Source organism: Dipodomys spectabilis, unplaced genomic scaffold (assembly GCF_019054845.1).
Source record: "Dipodomys spectabilis isolate Male_0828 unplaced genomic scaffold, ASM1905484v1 ptg000176l, whole genome shotgun sequence".
Classification (NCBI taxonomy): domain Eukaryota; kingdom Metazoa; phylum Chordata; class Mammalia; order Rodentia; family Heteromyidae; genus Dipodomys; species Dipodomys spectabilis.
In genome coordinates, this window is record NW_024870853.1 from 359,105 (window position 1) to 382,171 (window position 23,067).

General features: G+C 40.1%; 2 protein-coding genes and 1 pseudogene across 7 annotated transcripts in view; 2 read left to right on the forward strand and 1 right to left on the reverse strand.

Annotated features, from left to right (window-relative positions):
• The window catches only part of Phka1 (phosphorylase kinase regulatory subunit alpha 1), a 129,312-nt gene that overhangs the window by 18,661 nt on the left and 87,584 nt on the right, over positions 1 to 23,067 (forward strand). For all 6 annotated transcript variants that reach the window (XM_042694854.1, XM_042694855.1, XM_042694856.1 and 3 more), the window contains 2 exons: positions 3,037 to 3,117; positions 21,701 to 21,799. In XM_042694854.1, coding sequence (XP_042550788.1) covers positions 3,037 to 3,117; positions 21,701 to 21,799 — 180 coding nt within the window. The remainder of the gene's footprint in view (positions 1 to 3,036; positions 3,118 to 21,700; positions 21,800 to 23,067) is intronic.
• Positions 1,480 to 2,040, forward strand: LOC122120604 (ADP-ribosylation factor 1-like). Its single transcript, XM_042694836.1, has one exon. The coding sequence runs from the start codon at positions 1,552 to 1,554 to the stop codon at positions 2,038 to 2,040; it is 489 nt and encodes a 162-aa protein (XP_042550770.1). The 5' UTR covers positions 1,480 to 1,551.
• On the reverse strand, positions 17,165 to 19,723 carry LOC122120626 (annotated as a pseudogene).

The window sequence follows — 23,067 nt, forward strand, 5'->3', positions numbered from 1 at the left end:
TAGCTCAGTGTGGAGTCTACCAAGCACTCTTCCATGAGCTACCTTCCTAGCTCTCAGTCTTCACTTTTGTTTGTTTAATCTCGGCATCACACTCACTCAGCTTGCTTGCTTACAGTTGATTGATTGACACTTTACAACTTGAATCATTCCACCAGCCTGTTTTTATAACAGTTGTTTTCTTTTTTTTTTTGTGCTAGAACTGGGGCTTGAATCCATGACTTAAGTGTTGCCCCTTAGTTTTCTCTGCTTAATACTGGTACTCTGTAACTTGAGCCACAGCTCCAGTTTTGGCTTTTTGGTGGTTAGTGTCTCCATACATTCACAGCTGTATTTGAAAAAAATAAAAAGAGCTGAGGGAATCAAGTTGCTGCAGAGCATTGTCTAACTAGTGCAAGGTCCTGAATTCTGGTACTGCCAAAAACAAAATGTCAAAGTCAAGATAAGTAAGATCTGAGGATCCACTATTGATTGGAAGCCACTAAGGAGAAAGGCAAAGGTTTTAAAAGTAATTTTAAACATTATTTTGTATTGTCATGATGATGTAAAGAATAAGAGTACATGGATTCTGATCTTGGTTCTATCACTTAATAGCTATGTGAGTGTTTGAATTATTAGCTATTGTGAGTTATGAAAGTTTCTCACATTATTTTTGTAACCCTGTCTCATGAGCTACAAATGAATTAACTGAAGTGTAACAGAGTCTATGAAGAACATAAACAGTACAATTCTTTTTTTAAAAAAAAGACTAAGTCAAAGTACAACAAAGTACCAGGAAATTGATACTTGGAAGAGAGGAGGGTAGGTCAAGGGTAGAAGGGTGGAAGAATAAAGCAGGAGAGAGAATGCAGGCAAGAATTCATTGTATATACCACAAAATTGAGCAATTTAAGAGAAAAAGTAGGTCAGAGCAGTGGGGCGGGGGGAGATTTTGAAGTGATGACACAGATCCAGATGCATTGTACATATAAACTGCTTTGTTAAATGGCAAAAAAACAATATATAACCTAAACTGAAGCTAAGTAAGGGAAGAGGTGGATTGGGAGATGTAGGTGAGAATGTTGAAAGGGGTGACATTGAGCAATATGCACTGTTTCATAAAATGCTTTGGTGAATGGCGACTCCTTTGTACAGCTACTTAAAGATAATAAAAATAGCCCAAATAAGGAAGTACATAGGTTGGTGCGTGATATATTGTTAATGCCAATAAATATTAAAAATAGGTGGTGCGTGGTATATTGTTAATGCCAATAAATATTAAAATTTGAATGGATGTTTAAGATAAAAAACTTGGCTGCTGCTTTGGTTCTATTTCTTAGATCCCCTGAATATCTGATATAGTGAAAAATATTGAGAAACATCTCTAGATGAACTGAGTTATGTAGTTCTTAGTCCTCCTGATTAGCTTTTGAGGAGACTTACAATTTCTTAGGGGCCCCGATAGAATTTGAAGCTACTAAGAAAGTGCCTGTAAGGGGGAGTGAAACCAACGCCTGGCTGGGAACAGCTGCTGCTGAGGTCTTTGGCCATTGTCGCCTCCACCTGTCCACAAGCATGGGGAATATCTTTGCAAACCACTTCAAGGGCCGTTTTGGCAAAAAAGAGATGCACATCCTCATGGTGGGCCTGGATGCTGCCGGAAAGATGACAATTCTGTACAAACTGAAGCTGGGGGAGATCATGACTACCATCCCCACCATAAGTTTCAACGTGGAGACTGTGGAGTACAAGAATATCAGCTTCACTGTGTGGGATGTGGGTGGCCAGGACAAGCTCCGGCCGCTGTGGCACCATTACTTCCAGAACACCCAAGGCTTGATCTTCGTGGTGGACTGCAATGACAGAGAGCGTGTCAGTGAGGCCCGTGAAGAGCTCATGCGGATGCTGGCAGAGGATGAGCTCCGGGATGCTGTCCTCCTGGTGTTTGCCAAGAAGCAGGACCTCCCCAATGCCATGAATGCTGCTGAAATCACAGACAAGCTGGGGCTGCACTCTCTACGCCACAGGAACTTATTTAATGTAAATAGTTTGTGTTTCCACTGAGGCAGTTTCTGGTACTCCTATGCAATATTACTCAGCTTTTTTATTGTAAAGAGAATCAACCTACGGTCAGTACTGAGAAGAGATTTGGACATGTGGGCACCTGGTCTCCAGGAGCCAGTGGGTGTAGATCAGTATTAGAATCTGTTTGGTGGTTGGTTTTTAACCTGAACTCAGTGCATTTTTTAAAATTGTTAAAAATACAAGCAGAACACTTGAACACATAGAAGGGAGACTATGCCTAGTGTAGGTTTTTGCAGTAACCGCCTGAATGCTTAGTCCATCAGATCAGCTAGCTGTTCCCCTGTGGAACAGGAGAGACGGTGACAAACGAACCATCATTGCTGCATGGTCACAGTAGAGCCCCCGTGACTCGCCTGTCTGTGGATCACCTGCATTCCATAGCGTTGTGCTTGTACTTGTGCTCACACAGTCACCAAGGGGCTGGCAGGGGGCGGGGCAGGGCCTCATCCTTGATGGACTTGTGGCCTAGCAGCCTCCCGCATTCCCAGTTCTGGCGCCTGCTCCAAGTACCCGTGGGAGGCCTGGGTCTAGCCAGCAGGAGTCTGCAAGCTGGGAGAGTTGGCCCACTCCAGACCCAGTCCCAGAGCACCCCATCTCCATGTGTAAAGTAGCTTCCTCCCTCAGCCTGCAAGGGTCTGATTTGCCATTGAAAATCTGACCTCTACTTTTTTTTTTTCTTTTGTATTTTGATAAACACTGAAGAAGCTGGAGCTGTTAAATTTATCTTGAGAAAACCTCAGAACTGGTTTATTTGGTGTCATGGAACCTCTTACTGCTTTCAATACACAATTAGAAATCAAAAAAAAAAGAATGCCTATAAGGATCATTAAACTCATTGTTAATTATTTAATAACAATTAATGATAGGTATATGTATGGAGAATTACCTACTGTGTTGTTAATTCAATAATTGTGAAATTTAGTAAGTGTTTAGTAGTTACGACTTGCAAATGGCATATTGGTTCTTTTATGACAGGATTTCGGGATATGGGAACGGGGAGACAAGACCAATCAAGGGATCTCAGAATTGAATGCCAGTTCAGTTGGAATGGCAAAGGTAAATTTCCTTTCTTTTAAAAAAATAGTTTGTTAGTTGTATGGGATGGATAGATCATTATATCTTCACACATATTTACACTGTATTCCATTCAGTCTCACCCAACCAATCATGATTTTTACTTACTGTTTTTAGCAAGTATGAGTAAAGGAAGTCTGGTATACCTTTGCCATGGGCAAAATATTTTTGTATGTGTTTACCAGTGCTGAGACTTGAACTCAGAGCTTGGGCACTGGTCCTTAGCTTTTTCACTCAAGGCTGGTACTCTGTCATTTGAGTCATAAGTTTCCTTATAGCTTCATGGCAGTTAATTATAGAGATAAGAGTTTCACAGTCTTTCCTGCTTGGGCTTGCTTCAAACCAATATTTTCAGATCTCAGCCTCCTGAGTAGCTAGGATTATAGGCATAAGCCATTGCTGCTGGCCTAGACACAATCTTAATGTGCATGTGGACCTTCACCAAACTGTTCTTTTAAACTACATATAAAATCCAGATTCTGCCATAGAACTATGAATTTTAGATAAAAACTTTCATACGCTCCAAATGTGATATTTACCTACTTTTTGCATGTCTCAGTTTATATATCCTACAAGGACTATGATGGATATATCTTGAAACTAAATTCATTATCTACAATTATATAAATTGAAGGAAGCTCTTTGACCTCCCATAGTCTAGTTACCCAGCCTTGATATCAGGGAACTTTCTCTCAATCCTCCATTCCCATTACTGTCCCTCATATTCTTTTCCTCCTCCTCTTCCTTTTCCTCTTCCTCTTTCTCCTCCTTCTTCTCCTCCTCTTTCTTCTCGTTATCAATACCACTACCTTCCTACTTGGCTCTATCTTTTCATCCTATGAGCCCTTGTTTTCTCTGGAAAAAGCCAGAATGTATAAACTAAGATATCAAGAATAATACTGAGCATTTATTATGATAAATATGCCTGATGTAATGAAAAAGGGAATCTAATATATTACCTATATAATAAAAGGATGCAGATAGATAAAATAGAAGGGAAAGTAAAATCTGTCAAATATAAAAGAATATGAGTGACTTTGTGGCTCTCAAATGAAATAGAATTCAAAGCATAAAGTATTATAAGGAATAGAGAGGACAGAGAATCACAATAGGTATATAAAAGGCATAAGCTATAATGAGAAAGTCTAGTTTGGAATGCAGTTTCAATTAATAAAGAGCAAAATATACTAGAGATACAATACAAACCAGAAATGATTGAGGGAGTACTTTAAAAAAAGTATTGTCAGGCTATAATACATGTAGTAAATTTTTTAAAATTATGATAGAAATCTTGAGTCATGTAATTAAGACAATTGAATAATAAATATATTTGAAACTTTGTACCTACAACACATTTTTCCTGGGTACACATTTATTTTCTTTCTTCTTTACTGGGGCATGAACTCTGGGCTTGGGCACTTTTTTTTAGCTTTTTTACTTAAAGCTGGTGCTCTATTACTTGAGCTGCAGCTGGCATTTTGCTGGTTAATTGGAGATAAGAGTCTCATGGGCTTTTTTTTCCCAGGCTGGCTTATGAACTATGATTCCCAGTTCTCAGTTTGCTAAGAAGCTACTATTATAGGAGTGACTCATCACTACTTGGCCAACGTTTGCTTTTTAAGATACTTTATTTATTGAGACACATGTCTTGCTATTTTGCCCACACGGGTTTTAGCTTTGTGATCCTCTTGCTTCAGCCTCTTGAACAGCTGAAGTACAGGCATATGCCACTTCCAGTTTTTTGCTAGTTCATTGGAGAAAAGTGTCTCACAGTTTCCTGCCTAGGCTGGCTTTGAACACTGATCCTCAGATCTCAGCCTCCTGAGTAGCTAGGATTAACATGAGCCACAGGTGCCTAGCAATGTAGTTGATTTCTTTTCATTCAGCATTCTCATATGTTACAGAGCAGCATAAGTAAACAGACTCCCAAATAATTTCATACAGACAAATATAATTTTGTACAGTTGCTATTCAGTATTTAATACTCTATTGACAAATTGTCACAATTTTTAATCATTTCAAATAGTGTCTAATGAAGATTTTTCTACATATATTCTAGTGAACTTGCACATATATTTTTGTGGGATAAATTTCTAAAACTTGAAAGATTAAATTAAGGGATATACACTTTAAAATTTCCCTCAATGGCCGGGCACCGGTGGCTCACGCCAGTAACCCTAGCTACTCAGGAGGCTGAGATCTGAGAATCGAGGTTCAAAGCCAGCCCAGGCAGGAAAGTACATGAGACTCTTATCTCCAATTAACCACCAAAAACCCTGAAGTGGTACTGTGGCTCAAGTGGTAGAGCACTCGCCTTGAGCTGAAGAACTAAAGGACAGTGCTGAGACCCAGAGTTCAAGCCCCATGACTGATCAAAGAAAAAAAAAAAAGAATTTCCATTGGTTTATATTTTCCCATTATACATGATAAATATATATTATCATAAACCATACATACTATTTTCTTCAAATGCTTATGAACTCTGCATAGTGTCAATATTTCAATATTTTGGGATCTTTAACCACTGAAATGTTACTGCTTCTTAATAATTTTATTAATGTTACAAAACATGTATATAGAATCAAAAGTAAAATATAGTTTACATTTTAAATATTTCCCTGGATCTAAATTAGTAATAATTTGTATCTAAATTAGTATAATCTTATCTGACTTCAGAAAAATATCAAGCAGTAATTTCAGCATATGTTGCCTTAATTACACTATTTGAGTTCTCCCTTGACTCTACCATATTTCTTTTTTTTTATAACTGATTTTATTGGTTGTGTCAAAGATCAGTACATAGACAGTTCAATTTGTACACAATTCTTAGCACACGTACCAAAAGTCAAAGGCCATGAGCTGTTGGAAAAAGTGTTCCAGTGACATTCCAGCTTCAAACCTGCAAGCACATTTTCCGTTAGAGGAAGCAAAGTATCCATATTCCAAATGCTGGTCCGCTGTTACCTAACTTCCACCACATCACCATGTCACAGCGTGTGCACGACACACCCACATTCTCCATCATTCACAGCTCAGCAACAATTAGGAAAACTGGACTACCACATGCAAAGGTGTGAGAGAGCACACAGAGTTCTTACAGAAAGGATCAGGGAGTGGTTTTCTTCAGGAAAACAGTTCTACCAGAAAACAACACCGAACTAGAATTTCAAATATTCAAGACTTAAATGCACAGCTGCTACTCCAAAATTGCCATTTACTATGCTTTGTATTGCAGGATAGAAAACTAACCCCCCACCTATGGAATGTTATGTTTTTTAATTTTTTTTTTATTGTGAAAATACTGTACAGAGGGGTTACAATTACATGGGCAAGATAATGAGTACATTTCTTATCAAGCATTGTAGCCTCCTCCTTTGTTTCCACTGGTTCCCCTTCCCATCCCATCCACCCCCCACCCCCCCCAAAGTTGTAAAGTTCGTTTTCGACATACAACTTGTACGTCTCATTGTTGCAGTGGGTCCACCTGTATCCCTATTTAAATTATTTGTTTTTTCCCTTCTGCTCCACATCAAATAACAACATCAAATACAGTGAAAGCAGGGGTTATACCATGGGGGAGGGACATACAAAGCAACAAAGAAATAATCTTTTTTTTTTATTGTGAAAATACTGTACAGAGGGGTTACAATTACATGGGCAAGATAGTACATTTCTTAATCAAGCATTGCAGACTCCTCCTTTGTTTACCTTTCCCATCCCTTCCCAGCCTCCCCCCGCCCCCTCACCAATCTTCCCCCCCCCCCACCAAAGTTGTAAAGTTCGTTTTTGACATGACAACTTGTACTTCTCATTGTTGCAACGGGTCCACTTCTATCCTTATTTAAACGACTTGTTTTTTCCCTTCCCCTCCACAAATTATACCGACATCAAATACAGTGAAAGCAAGGGTTATACTGTGGGGGAGGGACATACAAAGCAACAAAGAAATAATCTTATAAATTGCATGAAAGAAAAAAAAACATTTGAATACATATCTTAGGGTTCATTTCCCTAACATCAACTTATCTGACCATTTCTGCTTGTCTCAGACATATACTAGTAATTGCAAATAAGGGAAACCATGGGACCTATGTTTCTTTGTGCCTGGATTACTTCACTTAATATAATTTTTTCCAAGTCTTTCCATTTCCTAACAAATGGGGCAATGTCATTCTTTCTGATGGAGACATAGAATTCCATTGTGTATATATACCACATTTTCTTGATCCATTCATCTACTGAGGGGCATCTGGGTTGGTTCCATATCTTAGCTATGGTTAATAAGGCTGCAATAAATATAGTTCTGCTGATAGCTTTAGTGTGGTCTTGTTTGTAAACATTTGGGTAAATGCCCAAAAGTGGGATTGCTGGGTCATAGGGGAGCTCTATGTGGAGTCTTTTGAGGAAACTCCATAATACTTTCCAAAGTGGTGGAACAAGTTTACACTCCCACCAACAATGCAGTAGAGTTCCCTTCTGTCCACATCCCCTTCAGCATCTGTTGTTATTAGAGTTCTTGATGATAGCCATTCTAACTGGAGTGAGGTGGTATCTCAATGTTGTTTTGATTTGCATTTCTTTTATGGCTAGAGAGGTTGAGCATTTCTTCATGTGTCTATTAACCATCCTTCTTTCCTCTTCAGAGAAGTTTCTCTTTAAGGCTTTAGCTCACGTATTTATTGGGCAATTGTTTCTTTGAGGATTTGTTGTTGGGGGATTTAATTTTTTGAGTTCCAGGTATATTTTAGATATGAGACCCTTGTCTATTGTATGGCTAGTGAAGATCTTCTCCCAATCCGTGGGCTTTCTATTGATCTTGTGAGCTATGTCCTTTGCTATGCAGAAGCTCTGCAATTTCATGCAATCCCATTTGTCCAAAATTTCTTTGATTTGTTGTGTTTCTGGGTCTCTATTAAAATTTCGGCCTGTGCCAAGGAGACTTAGGGTTTCTCCTATTCCATCCTATAATATTTTCAGAGTGCCTGCTTTGACTCCGAGGTCTTTGATCCATTTGCAGTTGATTCTGGTGCAGGGTGATATAGAATGTTCTAGCTTTAGTTTTCTACAAGTAGTTAACCAATTTTGCCAGCACCATTTACTGAAGAGGCGGTCTTTCTTCCATTCTATTTTTTTAGCTCCTTTATCGAAGATTAGATGGCTATAGGTCTGTGGGTTCATTTGTGGGTTTTCAGTTCTATTCCATTGGTCCTGAGGTCTGTTCTTGTGCCAGTACCAAGCTGTTTTGATTACTATGGCTTTGTAGTAAAGTTTGAAATTTGGTATTGATATTCCTCCTGCACTGTTATTTCTGTTGAGGATCATTTTTGCTCTTCGGAGTCTTTTATTGTTCCATATGAATTTTTGGATTGCCTCTTCTATTTCCTTGAAGAATGAGGTTGGAATATTGATAGGTATCACATTGAATTTGTAGATAGCCTTGGGAAGTATTGCCATTTTCACGATGTTGATGTTTCCAATCCAGGAGCATGGGAGTTTTCATCACTAAGTTCTGTTTTGATTTTCTTTTTCAAGGTTTTAAAGTTTTCATCATAGAGGTCCTTCACTTCTTTGGTTAAGTTAATTCCTAGGTATTTTAGTTTTTTTGTGGGGCTATTACGAATGGAGTTGCTTTCCTAATTTCAGCCACACTTTTCTCATTGTTGGCATACAGAGAAGCCATTGATTTTTGGGGGTTAATTTTATACCCTGCTACTTTGCCAAAGTTTTGAATCAGCTTGAGTAATTTGGGAGTGGAGTCTGTGGGATTCTTTTTTTTTTTTTTTATTGTAAAGCTACTATACAGAGGGTTACAGTTACATGAGTGAGGTTATGAGTACACTTCCTTTTGAACATTGTTACCCCCTCCATTGTTTTCCCCCTACCATCCCCTCCCTCCCTCCCTTCCCCGAGGTTCTTTTTTTTTTTTTTTTTTTTGATTGTGATTAAATGATTACATAATTTCAAAGTCACAAGTTCATTCTAACTTCCCTGGAGCAAATTGTCTACCACAGTCTGTAATATATAACAGTGTTCACATGTTATATACCATATTTGTGATCAGCAGCATGAGGATATTTAGTAGTGGTTCAACCAGATGAGCGGGAGTTCTTTGTTTCTTAAGTCCTGTTAGTTTTGTCGTATCACCTAACCTTTTGGATTTAGCATCCACTTATGAGGGAGACCATGTACCGTTTGTCTCTTCGTTCTTGGCTTACCTCGCTCAACATGATTCCTTCTAGCTCCATCCATTTCCCTGCAAATGCCATTATTTTGTCATTTCTAATGGCTGCATAATATTCCATTGTGTATAGATACCACAATTTTTGGATCCATTCATCTGTGGTGGGGCACCTAGGTTGTTTCCATATCCTAGCTATTGCGAACAGTGCTGCAATAAACATGGAGGTGCACGTGTCCTTGTATATCGGTTCCTGTTGTTCAGGGTAGATGCCTAGAAGTGGTATGACTGGGTCGTAAGGGAGGTCAATCTTTAGCTTTCTAAGGACCCTCCAGACTGCTTTCCAAAGTGGTTGTATAAGTGTACATTCCCACCAGCAGTGTAATAGGGTTCCTCTTTCTCCACATCCCCTCCAGCATTTGTCGTTGGCTGATTTGTGGATGTGGGACATTCTGACTGGGGTAAGGTGGTATCTCAGGGTTGTCTTTATTTGCATTTCCTTCACCACCAGGGATGATGAACATTTCCTCATGTGTTTCTTTGCCATTTTTATTTCTTCATTTGAGAAGTCCCTCTTTAGTTCCCTTGCCCATTTAGTAATTGGTTTGTTAGGTTTGGGAGGGATTAGTTTCTTGAGTTCCCTGTATATACAGGATGTTAACCCCTTGTCTGATATATTGCTGGTAAATATTTTTTCCCAATTAGTTGGTTGTCTTTCTAGCTTAGTTGTGATAGATTTAGCTGTGCAGAAGCTTTTTATTTTAAGGTAGTCCCATTTGTCGAGTCTCTCTCCAACTTGTTGTGACCCTGGGACTCTGTTCAGGAAGTTCCTTCCTGTGCCTATTAGTTCAAGTGTCTCTCCTACTCTGTCCTGCAGTAGTTTCAGAGATTCAGGTTTAATGTTAAGGTCTTTAATCCATTTTGAGTTGATGTTGGTGCATGGTGATAGGCTGGGGTCCACTTTTAGTTTTCTGCATGTGGCTGCCCAGTTTTCCCAGCACCAGCGGTTGAAGAGGCTGTGTTTCTTCCATTGTATGTCTTTGGCTCCTTTGTCGAATATCAGCTGGCTGTAGGCCTGTGGATTTATATCTGGATCTTCTATTCTGTTCCATTGGTCTTCGGGTCTGTTTTTGTGCCAGTACCGTGCTGTCTTTGTGATTATAGCTCTGTAGTAGAGTTTGAAGTTCGGCATGGATAGCCCTCCCATATTGTCTTTATCCCCTAGAATTGTTTTGGCTATTCTAGGTCTTTTGTTGTTCCATATAAATTTTTGGACTGTTTTCTGTATTTCAGTGATGTACGTCATTGGGATTTTAATAGGAATTGCATTGAATTTGTATATTAGTTTTGGAAGTATCACCATCTTTACTATATTAAGTCGGCCTATCCAGGAGCATGGGAGGTCTTTCCATTTCGTAGTGTCTTCTGCAATTTCTTTCTTTAACTTTTTATAGTTCTCATTAAATAGTTCTTTTACATCTTTGGTTAGGTTAATTCCTAAATATTTTATTTTTTGGGAGGTTATTGTGAATGGGGTTGCTCCCTTTATTTCCCTCTCTTCCTGTGCGTTATCAGTGTATAGGAAGGCAACTGATTTTTGTGGGTTTATTTTGTATCCTGCTATTTTGCCGAAGTGACTTATGATTTCTAAAAGTTTGGGGATGGAGTTTTTGGGATCGTGGAGGTATAGTATCATGTCGTCTGCAAAAAGGGATAGTTTCACTTCTTCTTTCCCTATGCAGATCCCTTTAATGTCTTTTTCTTGCCTTATTGCCCTGGCTAAGGGTTCTAGGACTATGTTGAAGAGGAGTGGAGACAGTGGACATCCTTGCCTTGTTCCTGTTTTTAGGAGGATTGGTTGTAGCTTTTCCCCATTAAGTATAATATTGGCTATTGGTCTGTCATAAATGGCTTTTATTGTTTTTAGAAATGTTCCTTCTATTCCTATTTTCTCCAGAGCTTTTAGCATGAATGAATGTTGAATTTTATCAAAGGCCTTTTCTGCATCTGTGGCGATAATCATGTGATTCTTGACCTTGGCTCTGTTGATATGCTGGATTACATTTATTGACTTACATATGTTAAACCATCCCTGTGTCTCTGGGATGAAGCCTACCTGATCATAGTGTATTATTTTTTTTATGTGTTTCTGGATTCTGTTAGCAAGAATCTTGTTAAGGATCTTTGCATCTGTGTTCATCAAGGAGATTGGCCTGTAATTCTCCTTTTTGGTTGGGTCTTTGCCTGGTTTGGGGATGAGTGTGATATTGGCTTCGTAGAATGAGTTTGGGATAGCTCCCTCCTTCTCTGTTTCTCTGAAGAGCTTGAGGAGTATGGGTATTAGTTCTTCTTTAAAGGTCTTATAGAATTCTGCTGTGAATCCATCTGGTCCTGGGCTTTTTTTTGTTGGAAGACTTTTGATAGCTTCCTGTATCTCATTATAGGATATTGGTTTATTTAATTGGTTAACTTCTTCTTTGCTCAGTTTGGGTAACTTGTATTTCTCTAAAAATGCATCCATTTCCGCCAGATTTTCTTCCTTTAGAGAGTATAGCTTTTGAAAGTAGTCTGTTAGAATTGTTTGGATATCTTGGGTACGTGTTGTGATGTTTCCCGTGGCATCCCTAATCCTATTAATATGGGTTTCCTCTCTTCTTTTTTTAATTAATCTTGCCAACGGGCCATCAATTTTGTTTATTTTTTCAAAGAACCAGCTTTTTGTTTGGTTTATTTTGGTTATGGTTTTCTGATTTTCTAATTGGTTAATCTCTGCTCTCAATTTGGTTATCTGGCTTCGTCTAGTAGCTTTAGGTCCCATTTTTTCTTGTTTTTCTAGCTGTTTTAGTTGCAACATGAGATTATTTACTTGGTCTGTCTCCATTCTCTTGATGTGGGCACTGAGGGCAATAAATTTGCCCCTCAGGACTGCTTTTGCTGTGTCCCACAAGTTTCTTTGTGAGGTGTTTTCATTTTCATTGAGTTCTAGGAAATGCTTTATTTCTTCTCTGATCTCTTCTGTTACCCAGGCCTTGTTAAGGAGTGTGCTGTTCAATTTCCATGTATTAGAGAAATTTCTGCGGTATGCTTTGTTATTGAGAGCTAGCTTGATTCCACTGTGGTCAGATAGGATACAGGGGATTATGTCGATCCCTTTGTATTTGCTTAAGTTCCTTGAATGAACTATGATATGGTCTATTTTGGAGAAAGTTCCATGAGCTGCTGAGAAGAATGTGTACTGTGTTGTTTTAGGGTGAAATACTCGGTAGATGTCAGTTAATTCCGCTTGAAGTATGGCCTCACTTAATTCGGTAGCTTCTTTGCCAATCCTCTGGTTGGTAGACCTGTCCTTTGGTGAGAGTGGCGTGTTAAAGTCTCCTAGTATTATCGTATTGGGATCTATTTTATTCTGTAAGTTTGAGAGCATTTGTTTAACATATCTGGGTGCGCCAATATTTGGGGCATATAAGTTGATGATGGTTATATCCTCCTCTTGGATTGTTCCCTTTATTAATATGTAGTGTCCGTCCTTGTCTTTCTGTACTGATTTTAATGAAAAGTTTATTTTGTCAGATATCAGGATAGCTACACCTGCTTTCTTATTGGGGGAATTTGATTGGTAGATCCTTTTCCACCCCTTCACTCTGAGTTTGTTTGTATGTTTGGCTGAGAGATGGGTCTCCTGAAGGCAACAGATGGATGGGTCTTGTTTTCTGATCCAGTCCTCAGTTCGTTTTCTTTTAATTGGCGAATTCAGCCCATTTATATTAAGAGAAAGTATAGAGAGATGCATTGTTGTCCCTGCCATTCCGTTTTCCTAAGTTTTTCTTCTTTCCTTTCCTCCTGTGCTTGCTCAGTTAGACTTTGAGTAATGCCTGTTTGGGGCAGGTCCCAGTTCCTGGTTGCTTTCTTCAGGTTGTGTCCCCCCTCTTAGAATTCTTGGTAATGCTGGCTTAATGTTTATGTATTCATCTAGTTTTTCTTTGCTATTAAAAGTTTTCAGTTCTCCATCGAATGTGAATGCTAGCTTTGCCGGGTATATCAGTCTGGGTTGGCAGTTATTGGCTCTCAGGGCTCGTATGGTGCTTTCCCAGGCTTTTCTTGCATTCATTGTTTGTGTGGAGAGATCTGCAGTGATTCTAATTTTTTTCCCGTTGTAGTATAGCTCCTTCTTCATTTTTGCTGCATGCAGGATTGTTTCCTTATTATTCAGATCCATCATTGTTACTATTATGTGCCTAGAAGTGTTTCTCCTGGGATCTTGCTTGTTGGGTGTTCGATAAGCTTTTGTGATGTAGTTAAGATGGTCGTTTTTGAGGTGGGGAAAATTTTCATTGACTATCTTGTTAAATAGGTGTTGCATTCCCTTGCTCTGGAATTCCTCACCTTCGTCCACTCCGATTATGCGAAGGTTAAATTTTTTAGCATTATCTGCTTGCTCTTGAATTACCCTTTGGTTTAATTTGAGTGATTTTTCCATATCTGTCACTTTTTGGTCCAGTTGGTGTATTCTGTCTTCTGTATCTGACACTCTACCTTCCATTTCATTCACTCTGTTGACCGTGGCTTCTACTGTGGTTTGCATGGTGGAAATGGATCCCTTTATGGATTCAATATTGGTTCTCAGAGTACTGATCTCACCTCTCAATGAGGTGAGATCAGTATGCATTACCTCTAATTTGGCGTTTATCTCACTTCTTACTGAGGTTTGTGCAGCTTCTATTTTTGCATCCAATTTTTGTTTGATATCCTGTATATCTTTTGATAGTTCATCCTTGTGCTCTTTCAATTTCTGATCCATTTCTCGCTTTATTTCTTGAGTCATTGCCTCCAGCAACCCTTGGATGTAGTTTTTGTCTTCCATTCCTGCTTTGCTCCCACTGGGGCTCTCCCCTGCGTGGCTGCTGGCTTTTGAGGTGAGCTTGCTGTCCTGGGTAGTGGTAAACCTTGTGATTTTTCTCTGTGATTTTCGCATGGGGGTTCAGGAGACTGCTCTTCAATCTTGTTTTGGTGTGTCTGTCTTTGCTTGGTTGCTGATTCTGTATTGGTAGAGAGAGTCTGTGCCTGATCTGGATTCTGTTGGGAGCCTATTTCCAGCTGCTATTCACTTAGGATTCTCAGCTCTCTGCTGTAGCAATTCCCGCCTTTGGAAGGGTTGAGCAGCCTAGACTGCTTGTGTTTGCTCCTGCGGGTGCTCTTGGGAAGATCAGATGCTCTGGATGCACTCTCCCAAATACTGGAGTCTGCTATGGGCTCCTGATGTGTTTTTGTTTGTTTGTTTTGGGCTGGTTGTGGGCTTGAACTCTAGGTTTGGGTGCTGTCCCTCAGCTCTTCAGCTCAGGGCTGGCACCCTACCATTTGAGCCACAGCCCCACTTCTGACCCTTTTTGCTTTGTTCAGGCGCCGGTCCCCTGGCCTGGTTCCGGCCCCAGCCTGGAGCGCGCTCGTTAGGCCTGTGCTAATGTGTATACCACCTTGGTTATGCAGCCTGGAGGACACAGTTCAAATTTCTTCTACTGATGGTAGTCTTGACCCAGGGGCACTGTTCCTGTCTTGAGCATTTAAGCTCCCTTCCAGGGGCGCTCTTGCTCTGGCCTGGCCAGCAGAGTGTGCTCCACCGGCTGGTGGAGCTCTCGAACAGTTCCCAGTTTTAGTGGGTCCTGTGGTCCGGGTGTTGGGGTAGGGAGTCTAGGTCAGGGCCTGGGGATTCCCTCCAGCTCTGGTCTCCCTTGATGGATTCCCTGTCCCCTGATGGGTACTCACCCTGTAGGTCGTCAGTTGTTGTTGCAGTCCGTCAGTTGTTGTTGCAGTCCGAGTTCAGTTGGGGTGGTTGCGGGCTGGGTTTGGCGGCCCCCCGCCGGGTCGTTGCGATTGCGATTGGGCGGGTGGTCTGCGGACAGGTCCCTTTGTGGCGCTGCTGGTGCCGGGCGGCTTTGGCGGGATGGAGCCTCTCTGCTCCGGTGGAGAGTGATGGGTGGGGTGGGATCCTCCTGGAGACTCCCGGCTGGTAGGTTTCTCTGTTCCTGGCGATCCGCTGTTCTGCAATCCGGTACCTGGTGATCTGCAAGCAGCCCCCTGTGTCTCTGTGGCTCCAGCAGCCCCCGCCGGGCCGGCTGGCCGGCTGCTTGGCGCACTGCCGCGCGGCCAGTAAAGGTTGGGGGAGGGGTCTTCGCTCTTCTCTGTTCTGAAATTCTTCTTTTCCTCTTTCTTTTTTTTGTTATTTTCCACCTCTGGTTTTTCTCTGAGTGTTCGTCTTTTTGTTGTTGTCGGTCTCTTGGGGAGATTAAAGGTTGGAACTCGAACTCTCTTTTTGGTTGGAGAGAGCTGTGGCGTTTCCCTACTGCCCCGTCGCCATCTTGGTCCCCCCTCTCGAGTCTGTGGGATTCTTGAAATACAAGATCATGTCATCTGCAAAGAGGGAGAGTTTTACTTCTTCTTTCCCTATTTGGATTCCCTTTATGTTTGCATCTTATTGCTGTAGCTAGGCATTCTAATACTAGATTGAAGAGAAGTAGAGAGAGTGGACATCCTTGTCTCATTCCTGAGTTAAGAGAAAATGGCTTTAGTTTTTCACCATTAAGTATAATGCTGGCTGTAGGTTTGTCATCTACAGTCTTTATTGTATTGAGGAATGTTCCATGGATTCATAATTTTTCCACAATCTTCATCATAGAGGGGTGTTAGATCTTGTCAAATGCCTTTTCTGCATCTATTGAGATAACCATGTGGTTCTTATCCTTGTTCCTGTTGATGTGATGAATTATATTATTTGATTTGTGTATATTGAACCAGCTTTGCATCCCTGAAATGAATCCTGTTTGATCGTGGTGTATGATTTTTTGGATGAATTGTTGAAGTCGATTGGCCAGAATTTTGTTGAGAAGTTTTGCATCAATGTTCATCAAAGAAATGGGTCTATAGTTCTCTTTCTTTGATGAGTCCCTGACTGGTTTTGGGATGAGGGTTACGATGGCTTCATAGAATCAGTTCAGTAATGAACTTTCTCTTTCAATTTCATTGAAGAGTTGGAGGAGTATTGGTGTGAGCTCTGCTTTGAAGGCCTTGTAGAATTCTGCTGTAAAGCCATCTGGTCCTGGGCTTTTCTTAGATGGGAGGTCTCTTATTGCTGTTTCTATTTCAATGCTTGATATGGGCCTGTTAAGATGGTTTAACTCATCTTGGTTTAGTTTTGGCATGTCGATATTTGCTAGGGAAAGGTCCATTTCTGCCAAGTTCTCAAACTTATTAGCATAAAGTATTGAGAAGTATTCCCTTATAATGTTCTGAATCTTGGTTGTTTATGTGGTGATGTTTCCATTCTCGTCTCTGAGTTTATTTATTTGAGTGTGTTCTCTTCTTTTTCAGATAAGATTTGCTAAGGTCTGTCAATTTTGTTGATTTTTTCGAAGAACCAGCTCTTTGTTTTGTTGATTCTTTCTATGGTTTTTTGGATTCTAATTCATTTAATTCTGATTTAATTTTAATTATTTCTTTCCATCTACTGGATTGGGGTTTATCTTGCTGCTCTTTTTCAAGGAGGCTCAGATGTCTCATTAAATTGTTGATTTCAGTGGAATGTTATGTTAAGCCTGCATTGAAGACAGCCAAGGTCTCCCATAATACAATAGCCCACTGTTTTCTGGTTGTACCAAAATATAAACAACCAGCAAATGATTTCACTTCTTAAATCATTTACACTTAAAAAATGGGATGAGGTGGGATTCCCTCCTTTTTAAAAATGTTTCTAGAGATTCTAAAAAACTTGCATTAACAAAATAGTTGATAAAAATACTCCTCTGGATTGTACAAGACAGGGGATGGGGCCTGGAGCTGGGGACAGGGGGCCGGGAGACAGAGGTGTCTTATGGTTAGTCAGACTTGGCTTCCTGCTCTGCTGCATTAGAGACTGCACTCTCCTCATTCTTAGTCTCTCCGTTTTCTGCAGGCAAATCTTCTTTAGTTTCCTGGCTGGTTACCTCAGCCTGTTTTCCCTTTGCTCCCCTTTTTCCTTCTGTTTGTACTTTCTTGTCAGATTTTTCCTTTCCCGAGGGCTTTTTGGGCTTGGGTTCCACCTTGGCCGGAGCGGGCTTTGCCAACAGCCGGGCAGACCTCTGCTTGGGCTTGTCCTTTGCTGCCCCTTAGGCCGAGCTGACCTTCCTCTTGGTGGTGCCTGGCAGGGTGAGGGGTGGGGGTGGGGTGGGGGGGTAATGGGTGGGAGGGGGTGGGGTAGGAGGGTGCGGGGCACAGGCGTTTGGGCTGAGCGCATTGCGCAAGAACCTTCCCAGACCTAAGCCTCGGGGCCACTGCTTGTCCTGCCTCCTGAGCTGGGGACCTGTGGCCGACTCTACTATATTTCTGTTAAGACATTTGCATATGCTCGCATACCACCCAACGTATTTACTTATTAAGTCCAGCCTCCACATATAAGGGAAAACATGCATCCTTTGTCTCTGTAGGCCTGACTTACTTGACTTAACATATTTTTTTTTCAGGCCTTTCCATTTCTTTACAATTTATACAGTATCATCCTTTCTAATGGGTGGTTAAAATTCCCTGTACTTATATACCACATTTTCTTGATCCATTTGTCCACTGAAGGGCATCTGGGCTGCTTCCATACTTTACTGTAGTGAATTGTGCTAGTGGCTTTACTGTATCTTTGTTTGTGATGTTTTGGATAAATGCCCAGGAGTAGAATTGGTGAATCATAGGGTAGTTCTATGTTTAATATTTTTGTGCCCATCTTGAGGCTGGAACTCAGGTCTTGGGCACTGTCCCTGAGCTTCTTTTACTCAAGGCTAGCTCTCTATCACTTGAGCCACAGCTCCACTTCTGGATTTCTTTTGGTAGCTTAGTAGAGATAAGAATTTGAAACCTTCTCTCCCTGGTTTCAAATCACGATCCTCAGATCTCAGCCTCCTGAGTACCTAAGATTACAGACATGAGCCACTAGAGCTCATTTTCTTGAGGTGCTTAATTTTTATGAGGAACCTCCATACTGCTTTCCAGAGTGACTTTACTTTCCCACCAACAATGTATTAGGGTTCTGTTTTGACCACAACCTTGCTAGCATCTGTTGTCCTTTGTTTTCTTGATTCTAACTGGGGTGAGGTGAAATCTCAATGTTGCTTTATTTGCATTTCCTTTATAACTAGAGATATTGAGCATTTCTTTATGTGCCCACTGGCCATTTTTACTTTTTCATTTATGGTGCTGAAGGTAGAACCCAGGTCCTCAGTGCATGCTTAGGCAAGTGCTCATCATTTAGCTACATCCTCAACCTTTTATTCTTTATTTTGAAATCATTTCAGACTAGAAAATAATTTTTTAAAGTAGTACATAGAATTCCCACATGCCATTCATGCAAGTTCCCTATCTGTTAATACCTTCATCTACACATTCATGCACATATACACTTTTTCTGAGGTAGTTAAAAATACAAATACCTCACAGACATGATATGATGTTCTTCTTAGATGTTCCATTGTAAACCTCCCCCAAAGTCTTCCATAGCTTGGTATGATCATCAAAATTAGGAAATAAACATGGATGCACCACAGACCTCAAACATATTTAATTATTCCAATAATGTTATTTATGGTTAGATAAAAATCCTCTTATACAGAATCTAATCTAGGATAACATGTTACATTTAGTTATAGTATCTCTTTAGGCTCATTTAATGTGGAACAATATATTTCAGTCTTTTCTTGTCTTTATCTTTGAACTTTTTAAAGAATGCAGAATGGCCTTTGTCTTACTTGGTTTGGTGCTGGAGAAGGAGTCTAAGACTTTGAATGTGCTAAGCACACACTCTACCTCTGATGTAGCTGCACCTTCAGGTGCTCTTCATCTTTTATTACCCAGCCTCAACCAGTCTTTTTAATCTTTAAATAGTTGCACAGAGGGCAGTTCAACATGTTAGTTTATAAGTGCAATGCATATTGATCAATGTCACTCCTTTCATCGCTGTCCTGTCATTCCAAACCCTACCCATCCCAGGCCAGTTTTTTACAACCCTTTTGTGTTTCTTTATTTATTTTTTGGTCTTGGGTCTTGAATTCTGGCCCTGGGTGCTGTCCCAGGGTTCTTCAGCTCAAGACAAGCACTCTACCACTCAAGCCATAGTGCCACTTGCAGTTTTCTGGTGGTTAATTGTAGATAAAAGTCTCAAGGACATTCTTGCCTGGGTTGGCTTTGAGCTTCAATCCTCAATCTCAGCCTCCTGAGTACCTAGGGTTACAGGCATGAGCCTCTGGTGTCCGGCTTGTGTTTCATTTTGTGTGGTGTGATCTCATGATTCAATTCAAGTGATATGTTTTCAGTAAAACTACCACAAGCTTATTTTTTTTTAATCCTTGGTCTTTTATGATGTGAATTTGTCCTGTTACTGTTGATGATGGCTTTGATCATTTTGGTAAGGTGGTAGCTGACAGGTTTGTCTGCTGCAGATTTTGTTTTTTCCTTTTGTTGTTAACAAGTTTTTTAATGCCTGGTCAACTTGTACTTTCTTCAGAGACTAGGTCAAGGTAGAATCATAATGGAGGAATATATACTTAAAATAGTATCCAACCTATTCAGCAGTTTAATGCAACACATACTCCTATTTCATCAAATCAAGAAAAAAACGTACTCTTCATTAAGGACTGTCACCTACAGCTAGTGATGTTCTATTTGTATAACAGTAAAAAAAAAAGTAGTTTAGAATTATGTTCCACAAAATTGTTCATATCCTTTTACCCAGTAATTCTGCCACTTGGAATGAATGCTTCCAAAGCAACTAAAAACGTAAACAAAGAAGTATTTGTTAGCTTCACAAGCAGCCCACTGTATGCTGTACTATGTGCTTAGAATTGATAACAACACAATTCCTGTCTTAAAGAAGTTTAGAGTTAGCAGGAGAGGTTTATCAGAATGCTGCTTCTTGTAGCCCAACATTAAAGATGACCTAAATCTCCAACCGTTGGTAAATGATCAAATCAACGATTTCAGTCATATGAGAATATTATGCTGATATGTTTTCATAACTTGGAAAAACACTTATGCTATAATATTGTGAAAAGTAAAATATCAAATGTATTCTAAACTATATAGATATAAATAGAAAAATTAATAGGAGCCATGTGAAAAACATTAACAGTCATTGTTTGGAGAGATCTTTTGCTTTCTTCATACTTCACTTTGAAAAATATATTAGGCATATGCTTTACTTTATGACCAGATAATACATTTTTGAAGCAAGAAATTAATATATTCTATTTTTGAAAGGCATAATGATCTCACTTATAAGTAGAATATGAAAAAGTTCAATATTTAGAACTAGAGAGTAAGATGATGGCCATCAGAGGCTGGAGTATAAGGAGGGGGAGGTGGTGAGTTGCTTATCAAGAGCTACAAAGTTTCAGATCAATATAAGGAAGAGGTTTTAAAATATATTGCCCATACTCAATTAAAATATATTAGATATTTTAATAAAACACAGAAGCTCCTCTTTTGCCTTGGTGACTAATAATGTTTTATTTAAAAGTTGAATAGAGTATATTTCTAGGTCATTTACTTCTCTATGGAAACTCAGCTACTTGGTACTGTCTAATGGTTGTTGCATTGTAGTCCCACAACTTTTAGCAAGTTCTGTCATTCTGGGGTTTGAACTTAGGGCTTTGTGGTTGCTAGGTAAGTGCTCTACTAATTAGGGTACCCCTACAGCCCTATTATCAGCTTTTATCATGTGCTAGTATCTCAGTTGGAGCTTCCCTGCCAATTTAATATAATTTAATATAATCTCATGCTACATTCAAATTATTTTTAAAGTTTTTTGACTTGGTAGTACTGTAAGCTCCATTTTAACTCTAAAACTCAGAATCCCTTGAGAAAAAAGAATGTTATATTTTCTGTTCTGTCAAACAAAAATTATATCATGTGCTTTGATATGATACTAGGTAAGCTAAGGGCTGAGTGTGGTGGTGCATACCTATAGTCTAAACTTCTTGGAGATTGAGGTCAATTCCAGGCAAAAAGTAACAGAATCTGCCCCCACCACCTCTGTAATGGTGGTGCATATCTGAATCCCAGCTGCCGAGGAGCTGTAGGTAGGAGGTTCTCACTCTTGAGCATAGCCCCAGGTACAAAGCATAAGTCCATATCTGAAAACTATTAAAAAAGGGCTACAGGCATGACTCAGGTGGTAAAATGCCTGCCGAGCAAGCCCAAGGCCATGAGTTCAAACCCCAGGACAGAAAAAAGATAAAACAAATACCAGGGTATACAGAGAAGATATATTTTGTTTTGCTTATTTTGTTTTAAAGTACTCAGGGTTGAATTCCAGTTCTTTTGCCTGCTAAGCATGAACTTCATCACTGAGGTTGTTCCTTCTTACTTTGCATTTCACAGGCAGCCTTGGAAGCACTAGACAAACTGGACCTGTTTGGTGTGAAAGGTGGGCCCCAGTCAGTTATCCATGTTTTGGCTGATGAAGTACAGCACTGCCAGGTAAGGGAATAATGAACCATATTATAACACATTTTTATCTTGCCCCAATTCAAACTTAGCACAGTCTTCAGTTTAAGGAGTAATAAATGACAGTATAGCAACTGATATATTACCATGTGCCAATAAATGTTTTTGTACCAAGCATCTTATACTTAGATAAACTAGATACAGCATTGTTCTTTTTTTGCCAGTCCTGGGGCTTGAACACAGGGCCTGGGCACTATATCTGAGTTTATTTTGCTCAAGGCTAGCACTCTACCACTTGAGTCACCGCACCACATCTGGCTTTTTCTGTTTATGTGGTACTGAAGAATTGAACCCAGGGTTACATACCTGCTAGGAAAGCACTCTACCACTAAGTCACATTCCATGCCCCAGCTATAGTATTGTCTACAAAACAGATCACAGTTCTGTTCTCTTAACCGAGGTTAGAAAATGACTCTACCGGGGCTGGGAAGGTGGCGTAGAGTGCTTGCCTTGCATGCATGAGGCCCTGGGTTCGATTCCTCAGCACCACATAAGCAAAAAGCCAGAAGGGGCGCTGTGGCTCAAGTGGTAGAGCACTAGCCTTGAGCTGAAGAGCTGAGGGACAGCGCCCAGGCCCAGAGTTCAGGCCCCACAACCGGACCCCAAAAAAAAAAAAAAAAAAAAGAAAATGACTCTACCATAGTATATGGAATTCTCCACTTGTTACTTAAGAAACCATGGTGTCTTCCTGATAATCTCCTTTTCTGAGCATGTAGAGAAAATAAGGGATGATACATTTTAAGTGTTCCCCGCCCCCTCACCCCAGCCTGGGTACTTTCCCTGAGCTTCTGTTGCTCAAAGTTAGCACTCTACCATTTGAGCCACAGTGCCACTTCCAACTCTTTATGTTTATGTGATAGTGAGGAATCAAACCCAGGACTTCATACATGCTAGCCAAACACTCTACCACTGAGCCATGTTCCCAGCCCATTTGAGTGTTCTTACTTACTACTCCCTCTGAAATGGTTTTTGTCTCTGGTTGTGAATAATAGGGTTTAAACTAAGGGCAAGTGTTTTGCCACTGAGCCACACTCTCAGCCTCTAGGGTAATATATCATTTGAGATTACACTGTTAATAGGGTAAATATGCATCTTCAATTTTTAGGATTGTTCCTAGTATCCAAAGATTTAAGTTTCTTCTCTCTGGCATGATGAATTTTCTTTTTTTTTTCAAACTCTGATTACCTGCTCATGGGGTCCTAATAAATATAAATTTGCCTTCTAATTTTAAAAATTCACAG